This window comes from Numida meleagris, chromosome 9 (assembly GCF_002078875.1).
Source record: "Numida meleagris isolate 19003 breed g44 Domestic line chromosome 9, NumMel1.0, whole genome shotgun sequence".
NCBI classification, from domain to species: domain Eukaryota; kingdom Metazoa; phylum Chordata; class Aves; order Galliformes; family Numididae; genus Numida; species Numida meleagris.
In genome coordinates, this window is record NC_034417.1 from 16,340,966 (window position 1) to 16,362,435 (window position 21,470).

A 21,470-nucleotide genomic window follows, 5' to 3' on the forward strand; every position below is an offset into this window, starting at 1 on the left:
GGGACGGGCTCCGTCTGCGAGCACCGCGCCCGCGGCGCGCGGGTGAGCAACGTGCAAGAGCACGAGGGAGGCGAAGCGAGCGGGGCGGCTGCCAGCAGAGGAGCCGAGCGGCGCGAGGGAACAGACAGGACGGGAGCCGCTGTTAAGGAGGTGAGGCCGCGGGGCGCGCGGCTCCAGCTGGGGGGCGGGAGCTCTCCCTCCCCTCTTACCAGCGGCGGCTCTTCCTCCTCCCTCGGCCTCCATCACTTCCTCCGAGGCGGGCTCCCAGCACGCGGCCCACCCTCGTCCCGGCCGGGGGTGGCGGTGCGGCCCCGTCCCTCAGTGCGGGCGGACCTGGGAGGCGGGGCGGGGGGCGGCCGGGGAAACAAAGGGACCGAGGGGGGCATGCCCGGCGGCGGCGGCTGTTCTGTGGGAGGAGGAGGCTCCAGCTGCAGGCTCAGGGGGCAGCCTCTAATTCCCCCCTCAAAGCTCTGCCCTCGGCAAGCGCCAGCCAAAGCTCGCATCTTCCCTCAACAAAAACTCAAAGAGAAGTTGCAAATTCTTAATTCTAAAGCTCAGACTGATAGAGTTAACGCCCACTTCTTTGGGCTGGCAGAGGGTTTACGAGGGAATAGCGATGCGTAAAAGCGGCAGTTTTACAATGTTCCCCAGTTCTGCGGTTTCATCAGTGTGGTAGCGGTTTTGCGGAGCCTCGGTGAGCAGCCTGCTGCCCGCTGTTATGGCGTGGAGCACAGGACGGGAGATGGAAGAGAATATACAGCTGTCAGAACCAGAAAGCAGAATGCAGGTGTTGGCTCCTCGGAGCCTTCCTACTAAGATACGTGATTGTTGAATTATTTCTAAATAGCAAGCACAAGTATCAAAGTTTACTGTATGGAAAGAAAGTATGTGGAAATAACGCAATGTTTGCACACACACACACAAAAAATCAGCGTACCTTTGCGCTGACGCTTTTGGGGAACGTCACTGTTTTAGTCCATTTGAGATGACATTTCAAAGTTCTTGGAGTGCTTCACACTGTTATTGCACGCTCTATTCCCTGTCAGCACTGTAAAAGAAAACTCCGCATGGTTGATCTTCCCTTCAAATATTTTTGAAAGCATACCAAAGTAGATTTGTATATTTTTTCCTCAATAAGACAAAGCAGTTTTTCCCTCCTCAGCAGGACAGAGCACTCTCTACACTGACGCTGACACTCAGTCACACAACCACTTTACAGCACATCAGTGGATTTTAGTGCATTCTTGTGATCACTTGAAGCTTTGCACCTTCCAGCATTCCCTGAGTATCATGCATGTCACTCTCAGCCCAAAGGTTTCACCATCATATTGAAAATGTCCTGGCCAGCTACGACTTGTCAGCTATGTTTTGTTTCTAACCAGCAGTAGTAAGCATATTACTATTTAGGCTAGGAATCTGTTGGTCCTACTTATGTATTTTGCATACTATCTGATAAATAATTACGTAAATTGTGTGATCCTGCATGCTGAGTCTCTTGGCGCTTGGTGGATGATGCCTGAACAAGAGACCCGTTGATGGAAAGTTATGTGCTCCCCTGCTGAGGTCCTTTACCCCTGCGTTAAAACTACAGTAGACAATTTAAAATAAAATCTGTTCATGCAGAGGAACTAAATTTTGCTAATATTACAAGAACACCACAACTGAAACGACAGCAGCCACCCAACAGATTGGCTACATTAAAGTTATATACAATTTCAGTGTTTCCATTGGTGCTAAGCACCAGGTATGCACCAATAGCATAAATTGCAGAAGCACTTTGATAAATAAGGTAACACTGTCCAAAAAAAAATGCAATTGAAATTGCTATAACATTTTTCCATTTCCCATTTCTACTGAGTTTGTTTGTTCCTCATGGGCACTGGCCCATAGGGAACAGCAAGCTTTACACTAAAGTGTTTTTTCTCTTCTGTTTTTCTCTTCTGTTTTTGTGACATTGTATTCCATCTACCTAAAGACCAACTTTGGATTTCCTGAGGATCATTTATTTTTATTAGAATGGAAAAGAAATGAAGAGTTGGATCTTGAAATTTCTCTTTAAAGTTCCGTTATAGATTGGTATCAAATAGCATAACAACTTGATTTCTCCCTCATCTCATTTCATTTTGGACAGCTGAAATAAAAGTTGGTATCTATTAAACACTTCCATTTAGCAGTATAACACATTGGTCACTTCTTGCCAATAACAAGAAATAAGTAATCTGTATGTAAGTAATAATAAAAGAGATAAAAATGGAAGAGCTGTTTCTAAGTGAAGGGCCATAGTCTGTTCTTGTTACCATCAGATGCAAAAAGCTATTAAAGCAGTATTCTGGTACTTCTGCACTGCGGTGAAAATGCATTTACAGAAAATTTACATTTTTAAATATATCAAACAACTGTACAGCAAAATGTTCAGAGTGATAACCAGGGTTTTCATAGTTAAGTTGCTTCCATTTCTTCTTTACTTCAAGATGAACACCACGCCAATCATATTTGTATACAGCAGGAAGAAAACAACCAGTATTGAGCTGAGTCAGCTGTGTCTGTGATTTGCTTTCAAATACCCAGGGCTTGTTTTCTTAATTTTGGATGAGGAAAAAAATGTACACAAACCTCAAATACCCACGTTACAAACACATAAACATATGCAAGTGCTAATATTAAAGCTACAATCATACTTTCTCAGAAGTTTCAGGAGTAGCTTTGAATTCAGTTGTTTCAGAGCATACAAATGTAGCAGACATAGCTAAACTATGCAAGAACAGATAATAAATCACCTAGTATTTCATAGCATTGAAGCAGTCCTCCATACGGATCTGTAAAGCTGCTATAATGTCCCAAACAAAAACATCCTTAATTTCTTATTCAGGAAACTGATTTAAGTAATGGTAAGTCTTAAATTTTGCTTTCTTCCTTGTATGTGCATTGTTCATACCTTCCTAAAGAAGGTAGCCTTTGCTTTTTGGTTGTTTGTTTTTTGTTATTTTTTAATTATTTTTATGATTAACATGTCTTTTTAAGCACAAATCTGAAAAAAACTATGAACTGACCCATAGGTCATCATCCTGTTCGGTATCACAGGCTAAGTTTTACTAATAAGCAGTTACACTGAAAAAAAAAAATTGGTAAGAATCTTGATTGACCTAGGAAAAAGAAAGACAGTGGAATTGTGAATGCAATTCACTGATGGCTGTGGCAAATTTTGCCTTGTTTAAAGCTGCAGAGTTTTCCTTGTTTGCTTTATTAGCTGCTCCTTCAGCCTCAGTGGCTAGTAAAGTTAGTTCTGCAAGTTTATTAGTCAGGGAGAGACAGGGGCAGTGGAATCAGTGTCTTTTTATTTAAAAGAATCCACAAATTACTCTCTCTCCTTTTAGGAGGATTCAGAGGACAGAAACAGCTCGTAGCTCCAAACCTTGCTCGGCCACCAGCCAATCCAAGAGGTTTCTTCAGGGATTTTCTCTCTTATGATCTCATAATTACCATCTCTCTTGAGAATATATAGCGACTTTCTATTCTTAGTTTATTTCTCCTCTCTCTCTCACACACATGCACATACTTCCTACTCAAAACAAAACTCAGCAAAACCCTCTGCCCACGTAATTCTAATTCCCAGGAGGACTTTCATATGCTTTTGTTTTGGGCAGTGACAACATGCATATGTTTTGATTCCAGGCCCCCTATTGGTTCTTGCACTTCAGTTTAATGAAGACAGACCAGCTATTAAACTCACCAGCTTTGACAAATTAAAACCCTGCCTCAAGATTTCCTCTGACATTTTAATTTGGACTAAAATTTTGTTAGGTGTTGTCCATTCAATTGTCCCAAGTAAATATTTTGCTTTAGCAAATACATATTTTCCTGTTAATGTTTATTTTTAAAGTGTAAGGAGCTTGGAGAGTTTAATAAATGATGTAAGATAAAGCTGAAGATAAGTAAAGTAGATAAGGGCTGTGAGGAAGAACAGGAAAATTACAACTATGTATTTATAGATAGTAAGAAAAAGCCTAACACTGAATCGAGTGGAAATGGACAGATACATGTTCTTAGCTAAGTAGTTCTTTATGATTAAAGTGAATTACAACTGTGATAAAAATATAATATCCACAGACATATGCTAAAATTGATCTGATTAGTTTTGCTTACTTGTATGTAAACAGGTTTCTGATGCAAAATATTTTGGGATATTTTATTGGTAGATATTTTGCAAAAGTTTCTTGAAGCCTTTTCTGTTCATCCCAAAACACTGTTGTTGCATGCCCCATTTGAGGTAACCTTCTGCCTTTAATACTGAGATGTAACCATTTGTTCTGAAAGTTACGTGGAACATAAATCATCCCTCTAATGCGAATCCCAACCCACTGCAGCTTTATGAAAGCATTTTCTCCATCCAGTAGAAATCTGGAAATTCAGAATGGTCTGAATCATAAAATAGAAGCCCCAAATGAGGAAGTTTGCCACAGATGCATGAATTCTAGTATTGCTGTTTGGAACTGAAAGACGACGAGATTTCACCTTTTGGAGCATGGATTCAAATTCCAACATTGTGGTTGTAACTGGTAAGATTTTTATTTTCTTCTTCTTTTAACTAGAGATGGTATGCATACATGCTTGATCTCTGTCATAAATAGTTCCCTGGAGGGAAAACCAGTAGCAAACGGTCATACTTACAATTCCAAATGGAAAATAACTTACTGCTGTGCCTTCTTAAGAAAATCAGATACATGTCAGTGGAAACAAACTGCAGCATGCCCTCTTTACTGCCATCCAGTTTGGTTTGTTGTTCATTCTCTCCATGTTTTAATCTTTGTTGACATTCTCTCTGATCCAAACCACGTAGCTCAAGGCAGTGCAGGCTAGTATTAGATAAAGCTTACCCAAAAGGAGCTCTGAAGCAGCAAAACCAGGTTGCATCACAATGTCACATAGTCAGTGTCCAGAATTAGAACAACACGTGGCAAGTTTCAGGGTCTCAGTGTCATGGCAAGGTAAGAGAAATTTAAACAGTGAATTCTGCCTCATCACTGCTAAACTAGACCATTAACTGTAAATATATCAAAAGAGCATGTGTGAATGTGCAGCATAAGGGATGGAATTTGTTCTTTTTTCTTGCTGGCTGTAGCTGCTGCTGAATAACAGTGGCAGAGCCACAAGCTAGAGACTTCTGAGCTTTAAAAGGTTAAAGTTCCCAGGGAACTTTAAGGAACTAAGCTACTCGCTATTCCTCTCATTGCCACTGGCTCATCTAAGGGCAATCATTACACATATCTTGACATGTGAGTTGCTGGATAATTTTCCACTGCAGGTCAACTGAGGACATAGGAATGAGGTTGAAGCTACATCAAAGAGATTTGCATCTTGCTGTTTTCAATTAAACACTTTTTTTTTTTTTTAATAGCTACAAGATGGGCAGAACTAGTTTGGCTTGCTCCAAAAACCTGCAGTTCAAATGAATGGGAGTGCAGGAGAGAGCAAGAGGAATTTGCTAACCTCTTAAAAGGCTGACAACCTGGTTCTCTCCTATGATATTTATAGCACATACCCTTGATGGGCACACTTCTTAGCACCTTGTTAGGTTTTTTCCTCCCCTTACATCGCCATTTAGGTACAGAAATATACTTGTTCAAATGCTTTTAGTCTAGTGTGTCCCATTAGAGACACAGGTGCCTCTTTAAGCTATTACAGAGATTATCACAGCATGCCTCTGTCACATTCTCACCTGCTCATAATATAAACCTGTTGGCAGTGAGCCCAGTTTATTATATAGTGCGTAATAATATTCAACCAGTTAGCTCTTGAAGTTGTTGCAGGAATTTCAGTACTGTAAAACTCTCCTACATTTAATTCTTTACATAGAACAATTTTATCCCAAGCAGTGGATTCTTACAGCCACAGCTGAGATGCATGTATTTAATTCCAAATTATTTAATAGCTTTATTATAACTCTGCACACACACAGGTACATGAACACACACAACAACTACAGCTTCAAAACGGGGTGAGTGTCTCCCTGATTTCACTCTGTAAGTCTAGTCAGAGAGATTTTTTTCTTCACTATCAATGTGAAATGTGTGCTGTTTCCCCTATCCCAGGGAAATCATTCTAACAATACAACTACCACCAGGCTTTTCATCATATTAAAGAGAAAAGATTGAGCAGTTATTAAATAAGTATCAACAAATTAAGAAATGCTTAAAATATACCATTAATTATTAAAGCTGTTATAAACTTGCATTTAGGCTTAATTATTCCCATATACAAGTAACTTTCAATATGCAAAAAGGAACCATATGCTGTTGGTATTTATTTGTCCATTTGTGGATTTTTAAATATTTAAAGAGTAAAGCATTAAAACCATTTCACAAACCAGTTTTCCTGCCGCCCAGTGTCTAACGCTTGCCAACACTGGACTGAGAACAGTAACTGAGATTAATAAAGACAGTGGGAGTTTTCCATCAAACTTTTAGATGACAAAACACCCATCTAAATCAAAACAATTTTTGTCTTTTTATTAAATAAAAAAGCATCTCAGCAAAAAAAAAATGTAAAATTAAATGAAATCAAATTTTACTCTTTCAAATGCGTACTTTCATCTTCCTGTGCTCTCAACAGTAAGAATGGTACAATGACAGTGACCTGGGAGTGTTTAACACCAGTTAATTTAATAGCAGTATTTCTGTGGCTGATGATATTTTCCTAAAATCATCACTTAAATGAACGGTTCTTTTGGCTCCAGAACATTCAGCAGCTTCAGTTAAGTTTACCTCATAAAGACTGTAGGATTAGCTCTTATGTCAGCACATATGAAAAAATTAAATGCAATTCCCTTAAATGTTATAGAGGCTAAATACTATATAAAAAAAATTCAACCCACATAATCAACAATATTGAAGTACAAATATGTGGTTGCATACCTGTTGTCAGCTAATCTAAACTTGCAGTGCAAGGATAAGTAAAAAGCACCTTCTTTCCCTTTCAGGTTTTGGTCCCTTTAGACAATACCTGGTTAATTCTAGCTGGGAAGCAGTGAAGGTAAGCATGAAAAAAAAAAAGGAGGGAGGTGTTTTATTTTGTGGAGTTCCAAATGTAATCTGTTTCTAGGCTTTCCATTCCTTCCAAGACAGTTATTTCTCTTACTAAACAGAATTGTGCCTCTTGGAACAGACATAGAGGGGAGAGAATAATGAAGAGGTGAACATCATATGCTAGATTTTTTTTCAAAACACTTTTTTAAGAAGTTAAAAGGACATTTTTTCCTTGTCTGTAGCTAGTGCATATGCCACAAGTTATCTCTGTCTTCTGTAAACAGACCATGATTCATTTTATCATGTCTGTGTGAGGTGAGTTCCTTCTACAAATGTAGCCTATGAAGTTATTACTGCCTACTTCAGGAACACAAAATGAAAGTATGCCTATTCTATTTTCACATTTTAGCTTTGCTTTCCACTTTCAAAAGACAGTGAAGTCTACAGTTCTACACCCCAGACACCTTGACTACCAGTAGCTGCAGCATGTCTAAGATGGAGTCTTGAAAATTCCTGATTATTTCCTAAGCACGTGTACTAGAGCAAATCTAGCTGGGTGGTGGTGATACGAAAACGTTGTTTGGATACCTGGCTTTCAGCATAAACTTTTCAGTTATAGTTATTTTTAAATAATAATGTATGAGCCCACATTTATTAGCCAATATCAAAAATTTCCACAAGTAGATTATTTCCCAGAACACAATTACTCGTTTTTTTAAAATCTTCTATATCTTAAGAGCTATATACAACTTCTATCTCTAAATATGTCTTACAACACAAATACCCTACCCTAGTAGATAAGACATTGTATGCTACACTATGATAATTTACTAGTTTGACACTTCAATACTGTAGCTCAATCTGAAGTGTGAAAGGTCATAATATACATATTTAAACTGTAGGAACAACTACAGAGATTTGCTGATGCTGAGTATATGTACAAATTACATCTAAGATTCAATCTTTGCCCCTAGATCTCCTAGCACAGACAACGACCATTCCTTGGGTTCCTTTACTTTCATAAAGTGTTATTGAACAGATTACTGTGAAAGGGTCTTTCACACAAGTTTTTATCAATCTCAAGTAGGAAGAAGGTTAACAATGAAATCTGAAACTAGCTGGAGAACAATCAAGGTAGTAAAAACTAATTGGAATGTTGGTGTAGTGTATGCAAGACAACAGATAATATTGGTAAAATGGAAAGTTAGACATATAAAACAAACTGAGGGGGTTATGGTCTATTAGAGAAAGTGAAATAAGCCCATAATAATTAATTTTAATTGATCTGGACACTGGAACGAAAAAGACAGCTATAAGAAAATGCTAGTAGTGATAGAAAGATTATGACCATACAGGACTATAACTGTATTACAATTTTAGGTGACAGCTACTGAGGATCTGTCTTGAAAGTGAAGTGCAGACAAGTCAAGATGATAAAAAAAAGAACAAGGAACTAGTAAATATTTCCAAAGACCAAAGCTTCTAGCATTGCTGGAGGAGGAACACCAAGTGCAAGCTGGTGTTTGGAAGAAGAAATCTATTATCTACCCTAAGTCATGAGGGATGTTATCCCTGTAGGCTAACAAGAAAAAAAAAAAACTTGTGTTTTACCTTTCCACACCCCAGTCATCACAGAAGACCTGTAAATTACCTCAACTCCAACTTGAGATGTGATCTAAACCACAAATATTTGTCAGTTGACAATATTCTCGCTCATTATTTCCTGATTCCTATTGGTTCTAATTTTGGATACAATATCACCCACCTCTCAATGAAAATAAAGCATGTTATTTATCTGCAAGCAAAACAGCCTAATACCAAGATGCACTGATGAGTTTTCTGTAACAATGCCATGCACTTGCTATGCCAGGAAGTTATACAACATGGACTACAGCAGTCCATAATGAAACAGATGTCAGTTCTTGTGTATGAAGAACAAATGCATTTCCCTCTATTGTGACACCCTCTGTGTGGAATTAATTTTTATTCATACTGGTCATGCTGCTTTGGTTTCCTATTTCCTGGCAAAGGTGGTTAATCCAGACAATTCAGGGAAATTTGCTACAAATCTGGAAGTACTTGGAATTTTGATAGGCTTTTTGATACTAAATAGCAATCTCATGGTATTGTTCCATTAGCCTTGTTCACATGAGCAGTCCAGTGGTCTTTAGGAAGCTCATGCACAGATATTAAAGATAGCAAAATGTAGAATTTACATCTGAAAGTAATCCTAACTTGGCTTGGAGTTACTGCATGGATCACTAAAGTGACATAAAGCCCTCCTGCTGAGCCTCTTTCCTGAGAATCACGCAAGAGCGCACTCAAACTCAAGAAAGTACTGAGCAGCCACACCAGAGCTACATACTAAACATGATTAACTCAGGCTTAACTGTTGCATAGCATTACCCAGAGCTATCCTAATTACTGCCTCAAACTGAACTACGCTCTTATCAAAAGCCTGGATACCATGGCAGTCTCAGGGATGCTGCAATGCTGCAACACTGACATTTATCATCTCAAGTGAGAGCACATCCCAGGAGGGTCCTACATGAAAAACGTATCAATTCCTGTAGAAGTGCATGTATTGGGAATCTCAGGTTATAATTCTCACAGCATAGCCTTACCCTCTATGCTTTTTGGAATGGGGCCTTGCCAAAGAGCAATGCCTTCACTTTTGTGAGCAGTACTCACATGCATCTGCTTCCTTAAGATCACTGTTGCCAGCTTCACTGTAAGATGCTCTTTCACTCTTCCACTTGCTGATGGGATTGGCAATTTTCCTAAAGCTTATTTCTTGCTATAAGAAGGATGAAAGATAGATCCAGCGTGCACACATCTCGTTCCAATAGTTGTATCCCTTCTATACCCTTAGTGGTCACTCAAAAAATTAGCATGATGTTGTTTCTCTTACAAATTAACTATGTACTACCTCATAGTTAGCAGAAAAGCTGATTTCTCTGACATCCTCAGGAATCAGATGACAAATATTAATCAAGCCTTTACAGATCTCTGTTTTTGTTAGTTTAGAAAGAGCATTTGTTATGACTTCTAAGATTTCTTATTGATACTATATAGCAGTGCATTGTCTTCCTTTGCCTCTTTTATAATATGAAATTAAAATATTCAAAGCATGCAAGTGTGGGTTTGCATGAACCCAAGTTCTCATCACAGTACAAGACAACTAACACACAAAGCACCGATCAGCATCACATCTATGGATCTGTCATTCCTCAGCAAGTGCCCCTTGAGTGTTTAGAAAAAGGGATAATCAAAAAAGTCAGAAAGTACCAGCACACCTGTCAATTCAGAGTCATTGAGAAAAACTTCAGGGCTTTAATAGACTATCACATGGCCCAACGTAGTTGTCTAGCACTAGAAAGACAGTTTCTCTTTTGGAAACCTGTCTCACTAAGTTTTTCATGGTTCTCACAACTGCACTCACCTGAAATACCCTCCTGATACATGCATGAAAGCTCCACCAGCACCTCTTAACTCTTGAAGTGCAGAACATTCTCTCTAGAGGGGAACAACACTAAGAGTTAGCTCCACATTTGCAGACAGATCACAGAGATATTATGATGTGTTCTTCTGCACCACATGGGACCCTCAGAATCTCAGATCTCCTGAATCATTTATTCTATGTTACAGACCAGTGCTCCCACCTAATACCCCTTGATCGAACTTCATTTCTGTATTTCCTCCAGAAACCTATGTCTGGCACTTGGCAGCTAAATAACCTATCAGGGCAACCTACCATCAAGGTCGAATTCCCCAGTTAATAGGGCACAAATGTAAGTTGAGTGACAGCATTCATAGCAATTAAACTGTTAGCGCAAAGAACAGGTCACATTTCCAACTGCTTCTGGGAACTATGTTTGATATCAGGAGATGAGGATCAGATCTCTCATCGCGATCTTTCATTCTGCCGCTGACCATGTGGTCTTTGGAAACTTGTCATTTAATCTCTCTGTCTCTCTCCCTCTCTGCTTTAGTTTCATCATCTGTGAAACTAAGACATTGCTATTTAGTTCCTTCACTTGTGTTCTGGAACCTTCCTACATCCCTAACACTTTAAAGAGATAGCTGCAGGATTAAAAGAAAAAAAAAAAAGACCCAAACCAAGCAAACAAACAAAAAACTTTGTTTGCAACATGCTTGCAGACTGACTGGGTCAACTGATACTTTCTGCATCAACCTCTTTCCAAATGAGGTTCACAAAATTAACGCGTGCAACCTACTTTCCCACCCCCTAACTTCCTGGCAAGCCAAAACTGTGAAAACTCAGAGAAGATCTGTGAAATGTTCTGGAGTTTTCTAAAAGTTTAGGTTGTTTGTCACACCCAGTGTAACACACAACCACTGCTTCTGACCTCAGCTGCTCTGTGCAAACCACTTCTCTTGGGAGAGGGCATGAGCCAGACTCCAATAACCTGTGGTTATGATCACAACTCCAGGTTGTCCATTGATAATACTGGATTCTATTTTCCTTTTAGAAAGACTTTCCAACAGCAACAACATTGTTTCCTTTTGAACCACTTTTCCCACCAAAAAAAAAAAAAAAAAAAAAAAGAGTTCTCCAAAGCTTTTGTCCTCTCTCAATGTTTCCTTTGCTGTTTCAACTACAGCAGACAGGCACTTGTTTACTGAATTAATTCACCAATGCAAGATTCAGCATTCCTTCTCATCTTCAGATTCTCACATTAAATGTAAAAATCATTTTGTTTAGGGCTGAGACAAGGGACAACCTTTTCTTGTTCTGTTTGTACAATATCTGTTCTAATGGAGTATAAGTCCATGGTTAGGATTCCTAAACAACAAAATAACACACATTATTGACAACATGCTACAGTTTCTTATGACTGAACCAACTATCATCCTTTCACACAAATCCCCAACCCTGGGCTACTGGCCAGCTCTTGAGTTTGTCCTGCACAAAAAGTATTTCTGCATTTCTCCTATGACAGAGGGTGACAGAAGAACATCAACCCATACAGCACAAGAAAAAAACAGCCGAACAACTTACTTTGGGTCTCCTGATTCTAAACTAATGTGGATATCCAAGTACTTTAAAACTTATAGTTAAAAAGGAAGAATCTCATTAAATGTTAGAATTAAAAATGTTTGAGAAAATAAAATGCTAATTGTGAACCAGCTGGGGTTTTCTTTTTTGGACGCTAAGACACAGTACAGCATTCTTAAGCAAGATGATGCAATGGCCTCTCAAAGACTGTCAGCGCCCAGAGGAAAAAAAGGCTGGCAGTGTTCTCTAAATGTGTTTACTTCCCTGCAGGCATTGTTTCCTTGCTTGTGTCAAATAGTTTATTGAGCACAGCTAATCAATGTTTCCGCTGACAAGAAAACTGGAACAGTTTATATAGGAAGCCAGTGTTGAAGGGCAAATTTCCCAGTTAACTCAGCCCCATCCACGCAAATATCCTCAATAAGAAAGGGGAGCTTAAGGAAACAATGACATTGAAAAAGTTACCAAGTTTCTCAGTCTATCAAATACTGTTGCTGGCGACTTCTTGCCCATGTCTTCCTTAGGAAATTTGTACACTCCTTCTGTAGTGGTCTAGTAAGATGCAACAGGGATTTTCAGCCACCATTTTGCTTTACTGGGACAAAGCTTTCTGTCTCAGTTGTATTATTTCTGTATCTTGCCACTGCAGTACTTACGTTCTACATAAAGGCTTATGGCTTCTTCATTAGCCCTGTTCCACTGACAAAATAATTTCAAGGCATTTCCACACGATGTTCATCCTTGACTCTTATCCAGACCATCTTCCAAACATCTAGCTAACCTGCTGTTTTAAAGGATGCCATTTTTTTTATTATTTTTTTTTTTACCTCAATCCTGGGTAAAATTTTCGTTTCCTTTGGGAAAAGGCCCCATGCAGAACTTCAACTAAATAACGAAGAACTAACATCCCAATGAATAACATTTCCTTCTTTCATCCAGGAAACATATTCTAGACCAAAAAAGAAATTAATTTCTATCTCAGCATGATTCTTCTTATGCTGACAGTCACTTCCAGCAGAGGTTACTAGAAACAAGTTCAAGACAGCAGGTGGAATGTTACCCAAGTGACATCTAATGCAAATTCTCTCTCATTTGTGTCTCTCCAGAAGCACAGGTTTATCTGCTAAGTCTTTCAGAGGAGCAGCTTACCTATATCAAAGCCTACTAGACATGGATCTTTTCTGAGAAATCCTGTATTTCATGGTTCCCCATGGGCCAGTCCATATCAGGATTACACGAACCATGCATTGGAGGCTGATCATACCTTTGGAAAATATAACCACGGCAGTTGAGTTTCCTTCAATAAAAATGGAGAGCTGCCATGAGACAACTGGGTCTCACTGTAGGCCAAGGAACAACAGGGCTAAGCAGCGTTAGATTGCTCTTCCGTATCTTCTCAGCTGAATCAGCCTGATTTCTATATCACACTGAGAAATCCAGCGCTGTTACACATCCATCATAGTTGCTGGGTTCTTGTTTTTTGTGTCTATAGGAGCTGTCCAAGAGAGGCCTTGGAAAAAACATAGATCTTCGTATCATGCAACTACCAGTGGTTTACCAAAAAGCAAAGGAACAAATCTTCAGGATATGGACAACTCTTCGTCCAATAGTAAGTAGTTATAAAGTTGGGTAATTTTCCCCTTCATTTCTGAATAATACTATTTTCAGTGGATCTTTAAAAAGATCTCCAAAAGATTATTGCACAGTGCGTATCAGGCATCTCTGGATAGTGACTGTTAAAATGGTGATGAAGGTTCCAAACAACTTCGGAGCACATTAATTAGCATGCCACTTTAATCCTGTGCCATTTAAACAGCATAACTGCATACAGAACAAAGAAAAATACATCTACTGTAAATTGTAGGGAAAAAATGGAGAAAAAAAAAATTCATCTTTGAAGTCTGGAGTTGACTAGACACAACAACAACAAAAAGCAAAAAAACTCAATTTTGTTCTCATTTATAATCTTATCAAAGTTATCTTGAGGCATGAGCTACAGCAAGACTTCCCACTTTGAAGACAGTATTTCACATAAAGCTTGGCACTACTGCATTACATGTTTTCAAAAAACAGGTCTCATTTTTAATTTCCTGTTATTCACTCCGGTGGGAAAAAACAGCTTACTGTTCACGTTGGGCTGGCTTCATCTGCCAAAGCAATCATCATCCTTGAGCAGTGTGGGAAGAACAAAGGCTATGAAGAGATGGATGCTTGTGGTTTTTACCCAGAAGGTGGCTGTTGCATGCAAGATGGTCCAGAAAAGATTGAATCTACAATTAACATGAAGACTATCTGGAAAAATATTTCAGTGGAAGGAATTGATATGATCTTTTCCAGAGATGCGGGAAGGTAAACATTGCATTTCAAGGTCTCAAAGTAAAAGCTGAAGTAATTCAATCAACTCATTTAACCTTGAAGAATCTCTGCAATGACTTCTCTAACCAAAATCACTTTGAAGTAAAGACTTCAAGTGTCCCAAGTATAAAATGAGGATAAATTTAAATTTTATGTAGAGAAGCCTTCATGAAAAACAAAACTCAGTAGACAGTTTTCCATGGATTGCAAAAGAAACAAGTTTCAACATAGCAAGCTGTGATTAGCAACCCCAGTAAACCTGTGCTATTAGAGTCTGAAAGCAATACTGACTAGGTAGGAGATTTTAATCTATTTTTCCCAACTGGGAGGGATATAAAATGTAAATACATACACTGAAGAACAGAGCAATTACAGGTACCTTTGGAACAATATCTGTGATCTCACTGTATGATTCAAAATTCCTTCAGTTAAAAGGAAAACAAAGCAAAGTGTTAGTTGTTGGGTTTTTTTACATAGCTGATCGTGTCCTGTGCTTTCAGGATATGGATCTGCAAGCTAAAAGGTTAACGTTAGAAACAACAACAACAAAAAAAGGTTAGTGGTGAGCCCATACGACCTACACAAACAAACTTTACTGATGTGCTGTAATGGTATGGTTGCAGTTCCAGGGGGCTGCATTATCTTTCTCATCTGACTTAGCTTACAGGAACCTAGAAAAGAATGCATGTCTTATGATTTATTTATTATTATTTTTTAGTTGCTTCTGGGTGAGCATCTGAGAAACAAAAAATCAGATATGGACTAATTGTTTCTCAGACTAGTTTTATTTCAGCATTTCCTTTACTCAGTAAGCAAATATGTTTTTAATATTTTTGTAAACCAGATCTGGTTTGGCTACTTAACGAATATTTAAATTTAATCAAAGTTTACTGTTCCTTAATTCAGGTTTCTGTTTCTGTTTTGTTCATTATATTTCAGGTATATCTGTGATTACACCTACTACACTTCTCTGTATTATGGCAATGGAAGAGCAGCTTTCATCCATGTGCCTCCATTATCAAAGTCGGTAACAGCAGGCTCCCTAGGAAAAGCATTACAGACAATTATCTTAGAAATGCTAAAACAGTGTGGGGAACAGAGAGAGTAAGATGGAACATGAGAAAAAAAAGGAGCTTTCTTAAAAAGGAATTTCTTATCTCTTAAAGTAGCAAATCTAATGACTATTTAAAGCCCTTAAAGATTTTTTATTCCAAGATTTTTTATTCCAAGTTATTTTCAGGGAAATCTCCTTACAAAAACCAAACAACTGTTTCCATCTCTGCTATAAAAATCTTGAGAGGGAAAAAAAAAAGTGATTGACAGTTTATAACACTAAGATTGTTTCAGATTTAAGGAAGTCCACGAAACTGGATTTGAAAATGGTTATATACTTCCTAAAATCTTTTAAAAGCATTTTTTTTTTAAATTTAATTTAAAAAAAAGCAGAACGAAAGTCAAAAGACATTACTACAGATTTGTTGAATTGAGATCCATTCTTACATCCATAAGGACATTCAGCACTGACATCACAAAGTTCCCTCAGAGTCTCGGTTCAAGTGCAGTGACACAGGTTCATCTAATGCAAGGTGCCCGTATATAAACTTTAAATATGGGGGAAAAACAAAACGCAGGTAGAGATCCTGTTATTTGAAGGTTTTTTTGCAGCTGCTGTATCTCTTCAAAACCTGCTGCACGTGGTGCTGGCTTTCACATACAAAATAGACTACAGACCTGGGGTGACTTAAAACAAAAAAAAGGTGGAACCTGGCAGACACCGTAATATTGTTTGAGTTTCAATTGCCTGAAAACACCATTCCCCCAAATTCTCAGCATATGTCCTAAAGGAAAACACTGTAGTCCTTCCACAAAGCACAGCACAAAGACAACAGTCTTTCAGAACAATGGGTCATGGCTATTCAGGGATTTATACCTCAAAATCAACAAGCTGAAGTCCCAAGAAAGGCCATCAGTGAAGCACTGTGCTGTAGAATGTTATGGCACATTATCTTTCTTACAAAACAGGAACCAAATGAGATCCCAAGTTGTAAAGCTTGGGATCAGACAGTGACAGATCACTTCTGAGCTTCTCCCCTGCCAAGCCAGGCTCCTTGATGTCTCATACATGGCTATATACAGAAGCGCTGCTCTATTAAAGCTGGGCAAGACAGAAGTTTACAGTGCGTCCTCTTTAGCACACAGGGAATGTCAATGCACACAATTTTGCTTGTACCATGACAGACAATTATGACATAAAACTAGCAAGTATTTTTCAAAAACAATCACCAGAACAGAACAGCAGCATCTTCATGTGGACACCTGGGATTTTGCTAAGGGAAACGAAATCTCGTTCCTCTAGTGTCGTGTCAGTAAAAAGGACAAGAGACAAGGACAACCTAATAGCACAGACACCTGAACAAGCTCTGGGCCACTACTGTGCCTTAGTCAAGACTTTGATGAAAAGACTCAGAGAAATTGCAAATGCCAAGATAATGCTCGTTTTCTTGTCACTATTTTTTCTGACAACCTTTGCAGAAAACTGGTAACTTTGTGCTAGATGGTTGAATGCCTCATGTATGCATTGCTGTAACAGCAAATGAAAGGATTTCCTTCAAATAAATAAATAAAAATGCTTCCCGTATTCAAATGAATCATGTCACACTGAAAATTGGTCCAAAGGTTAGTGTCATTGGACTAAAATACTTTTGATTTCAACACAACATAATGGCAGTACTGACCTCTACGAAGATTTTCTCAGAGTTGCTCAACTAAATGCAGCCAAAAGGGCAGAAGAAAAACAGTCTTGAGTCTTCTAAGCTGCACTTGCTTTGCAATAAAGAACAACAAATTCAAAAACAGACGAATGCATACAGAATTCTTTTATTTAACTTAAATCAGGTAGTACTGAAACTACTAGAAAAAAGCAGAGTAAGAGAAACTAAAGGAGCCTTAGCTTCAGCCATTCAAAATAGACAAAGTTTCTTCTTTTCATAATGTAAAGAATCCCGAGTATATCGCAATAACAGGAATAAATTCTTACAACAGAATATACAAAAACATTTTGAATTTTTTTTATCTACTGATTCATTTTAATATAAACACAGGAATTTCTTTAGGAATAATTTATACACAGCAAGTCTTTTTTATGTAATAAATTGGCCATGTTATTGTTTAATTTTCTCTTAAAAAAATTTAAACAAGAAAACTCGGAAAATGTCGTATTTGCAACTGCATCCATTCCTTAGCACTTTCTAGTTTTGTTTTTGTCCCAGAGGTAGACAAACTCTGGCCAATCCTTTCATCTCAAACCTCACTGGTTTAGAAAACAGAAGAGCTGATCTTTAAATAGTATCTAAATCATCGTAACACTTCAGAAATGCAGTTAGTCAAACTTCAGGGGGAAACAGGGATCTTCAGTATTCTTAAATAAAAATAAATAGGGACCCTGCTTTGCTTATTTCAACAAAGCTTCAAATGGTACTCAGCATCTTTAGAGGCTGCATACAAACTTTTAAAGTGATAAGAAATAGGCAAATAGTTCTTCAATAGTAATTACAAAAACTGCCTTCCCTCTTTCTCTTATGCAGTTGTTTCCTTCAAACCACCTGGCACCCATTAAACAGGTACTGAACAGCACAAGCGAGACTGTGTAGCAGCAAAACCCATTCTGTTTTCCCAACCAGTGAGGTTCTTGTAATCCATTAAGTTAACTGCACTAGACAGTAAAGTGAAATGACCAGTTAAGATGATCCCACCCCAACCAGAGGGCTCTGGAAGACCAGGATACTGAAGATACAGAACATTTCCCCAACTTCTTAATTCATTCACTAAATACTGGGACACAAAGCTTGGGCAGGTAGTGGGAGAGGGATGAGCCATGAATTGGACAAGTTACCAATCCTTTTTGGCATACTGTAAAGCTAGCTAGTAAACTGGTACCATCAAAGAAAACTGATCTCATACAGACACGCACACACAGACAGAAAAGCGTCCTTAAATTATATTTTAGGCATTAATAAACTACAAACATTTTATAAAATTATTCTATTTACTTACAAAATGCAATGAAACATTTAATTAGTTCTTGTAAACCAGATCTTCGTCAACTGACTACCCGTAATCTACTGGACTTAAAGCCCTATTGAAAATGCTAATGGATTACTGATCAACATAATGCGTACAAAAAAAGATGGACACGCACACATACGCACGCACACAACCTAGTGATAATCTAGTACTTGCAAAACAGACCACCTGAAAGTTGAGACTGGCTCATACAGACCGATGTAACAACCATTAAACTCCTGTCACGAATTTACTGCTTCAGCTGGAAAGTCAGAAGGTTCATTTACAAGTACTAACGATCAGAATGGTGATACCCGAGCTCTGCTGCTGTCCCACACACCAAGCTCAGGAAACAACTTCAAACTTCTGCCAAGCCCTGTGTCTTCGTAAATATCCATTTCCCTACCCTTTGTTTTCAGATGTCTTCATACAAACATGTCTCAGTTCTGATTTACCTGGCTGCACTCCGCAACAGAGGCTGCTTATCTCCTCTGAGCAACCAGTTTTCTGAACAGAGGCAACCTTTGAAGCCCTCCTCTGCCTATTTACAGTTCTGTATCTTCAGCACCTCTGGCCACTACTGTTTTTTCTACACACCATTCTTAAATTCTTGTCTGCACAACTACTCATGGGTTAAGTTGCAATATCTGGCTTTTATCACTGGTTAGTAAGGAGTGGACCCCCTGCACCTTCCTCCTCTGTTGTTTAGCCCAGTGATTAAATACACTGTTGACAAACAAAATAAGAACAACAGGAAACAAGTGTTACTTGTACTAGTGGAATGAACAGGGTTTAAATATATATATCTATATTATAGATATACATATGCGGATATCTATGTCTATATAGATATATATTTATGGAGTTATACCAACAACAGGAGTGTTGTTCACTTAGACTCAGATTGTATGGAACAACCCTCGGCAGTTCCCAGAGGACCTGACAGCGGTTCCATCTGGTGACCAGTTGTCCTGGGCAAACTGGGCTTCACTTGTTTTTAAAGACCAACAGGAGCATCAGTGCGAACATCTCTAAAATCATACATCACTTAGAACCAGCTTTAAAGAACAGAGGCATCACGCTGAGAAAGACTTGGTGAACACAGGCTGGCCTCGAACTTCCAATCATGCTTGGCTTCTGTATCTAGTTCATTGCTCCCCCAGAAGCGTTTCTTAGTACCAAGCAGCTGACACTTCTGTGTTTACACAGGAGCCACCTTCCTTTGCAACCAAACCACCTTCTGTGCCACTGAGAAGCTTTTAAATGTGAGTCAGGTGAGAACAACGGCCCGAGTGCTGAAGTCAAGGCCTGCCCCCACAGCGATGCCAATTTGATATTCAGCTGCATCAAAACAGCTTGGTAATGTTTGTCAAAACACTGGTTTTCGGGGCTGGGTAGGCTTTTGCTTTTCATTTATAAGCAAATTGGATTACTTGAACTTTATTCAAACATAGCTGAAGTTCTGAATAAATTTACCATATCAGACAAGCCAGTGGTCTCAGGAAAGAACAACATTACAAACCATATTATGACTCTATCAAGCCAACATTAATTCTCAGTTGTTCACATGCATAAACAACTTGATTTACTGTCCAAGGGAAGTCTGCATGAAAAGCCCATGTGAATAAAGCTATTCAAAATGCACAAAACACAACAAAAAACGCTATGGAAACAAACAGAACAAAAAAGTAATTAAGCCTGAATTGCAAACACAGAACACAATGGTATCACGAAGGTGGTTTGGTCCAGGAGAGCTGACTGTCATCACACGTGCGTACTTTTAGTCCCGTGACTGATTTCTACTGAAGTGCTTTTTGAAATGTCTATCACGGTGGGTGCTATGTCATTAGTGTTTCTTCCTAATGCATTTTTAAACCATCTACATCAAATTATAAAAACCAGAAACTTGGACAGTTTTAACAAAACCCTCCTAGCCAGCTGAAAGATCTGAGGATCTCCAGTTGTGGTAATCAATATGTGCAAGTGAGGGGAACAGTCACTACACCAAAAGGTCACTGGAAGCTTCAAAGAAATGGAACGACAAGAACGACACAGTAACAACTTTAAATCTGTTGCTTTTTCAGGGTTTGAGAGAAACGATCCCTCCAAAGACGAGCCCCGTAGTAATTAACCACAGCACTGTATATTCAAGAGGCCGTGTACAACTCCAAGTAGCCAAGCACCGCATTATTCAGATACCACAACCAACACCTGCACGAACAGCTGCCTGAGCTGGAAAAAGAGAAACATTATACATCATGTTGATGGCAAGCCTGCGTTAGTCCTGTGTGCTTGTAAACCAGTTACACGCTGTCAGAGGGCAGTTAAAATTTGATGGCTGGTCCATCAGAATCCACAGTTATGAAGCATATAAACGGGGGATGAAAAGGGAACTGACTTTTTACTGGCACATTATAAAAAAAAAAATCAATTCTTAGTTTTGAAAACAAAAACAAAACAAAACAAAAATAAAATAAAATAAAAAAATCAGTGCTCTCATTAAAAAGAAGCAGCAAAGATCCAAAGCTGTAAACTCGACATGGTATTATCATCAGGCAGCCCACGGCAGGTTTTTTCATTGTTTTGGTCAAAAAAAGCAAGGCTATGCGACGTGAGCCAAAGGGGTGCTGATTCAGCCAAATGTCGTTTTGGTGCTTGCGGCATCTGAGGAAAACTTGCCAGGAATGACTTAGGCTAAACAGACCACTCTTCTTATTCTAGTAATCCTTCTGGACCTTCAAACAATCGCAAACAATTCATTTCTGTAGCAAATTTGATCGATACTCGTGACTGAAAGTTCCTGTACCAGGTCAGCCAGATCTCTGCCCATCCAAACACGCAGCAGCACTCTCACTCTGCTGCTGACCCGAGCGCTGCCACCACGGCCCATTGTAAAGCCTTCGTGTTTCCTTCAAGAATGGTCACCTTAAGTCAGGCAACTCTTGGTTTTTCCTCACAATAACAAATTGGAACTGAAAAGGCAAAACTCCTTAGAATTGAGGCAAATATTC

General features: G+C 38.8%; 2 protein-coding genes across 8 annotated transcripts in view; one reads left to right on the forward strand and one right to left on the reverse strand.

Annotated features, from left to right (window-relative positions):
- FAM169B (family with sequence similarity 169 member B) overlaps positions 1–3,358 on the reverse strand; it is a 50,289-nt gene extending 46,931 nt beyond the window's left edge. For both annotated transcript variants that reach the window (XR_002441810.1, XM_021407350.1), the window contains exon 1: positions 210–3,358. Coding sequence is in view for 1 of the 2 variants with exons in the window: in XM_021407350.1 (XP_021263025.1) it covers positions 210–243 (34 nt within the window). In the remaining variant the exon portion in view is untranslated. The remainder of the gene's footprint in view (positions 1–209) is intronic.
- On the forward strand, positions 13–17,035 carry PGPEP1L (pyroglutamyl-peptidase I-like). Of its 6 annotated transcripts, XM_021407358.1 has the most exons (7): positions 98–150; positions 3,375–3,440; positions 4,392–4,556; positions 6,977–7,029; positions 13,535–13,651; positions 14,162–14,391; positions 15,337–17,035. In XM_021407358.1, exons 3-7 carry the CDS (start codon positions 4,523–4,525, stop codon positions 15,503–15,505), a joined length of 603 nt encoding a protein of 200 aa, XP_021263033.1. In that variant the 5' UTR covers positions 98–150; positions 3,375–3,440; positions 4,392–4,522; the 3' UTR covers positions 15,506–17,035. The 6 variants fall into 6 exon arrangements, with proteins under 6 accessions (XP_021263031.1, XP_021263030.1, XP_021263032.1 ...); XM_021407356.1 differs by lacking the exon at positions 3,375–3,440 and having other exon boundaries at positions 13–150; positions 4,395–4,556; XM_021407355.1 differs by lacking the exon at positions 3,375–3,440 and having other exon boundaries at positions 20–150.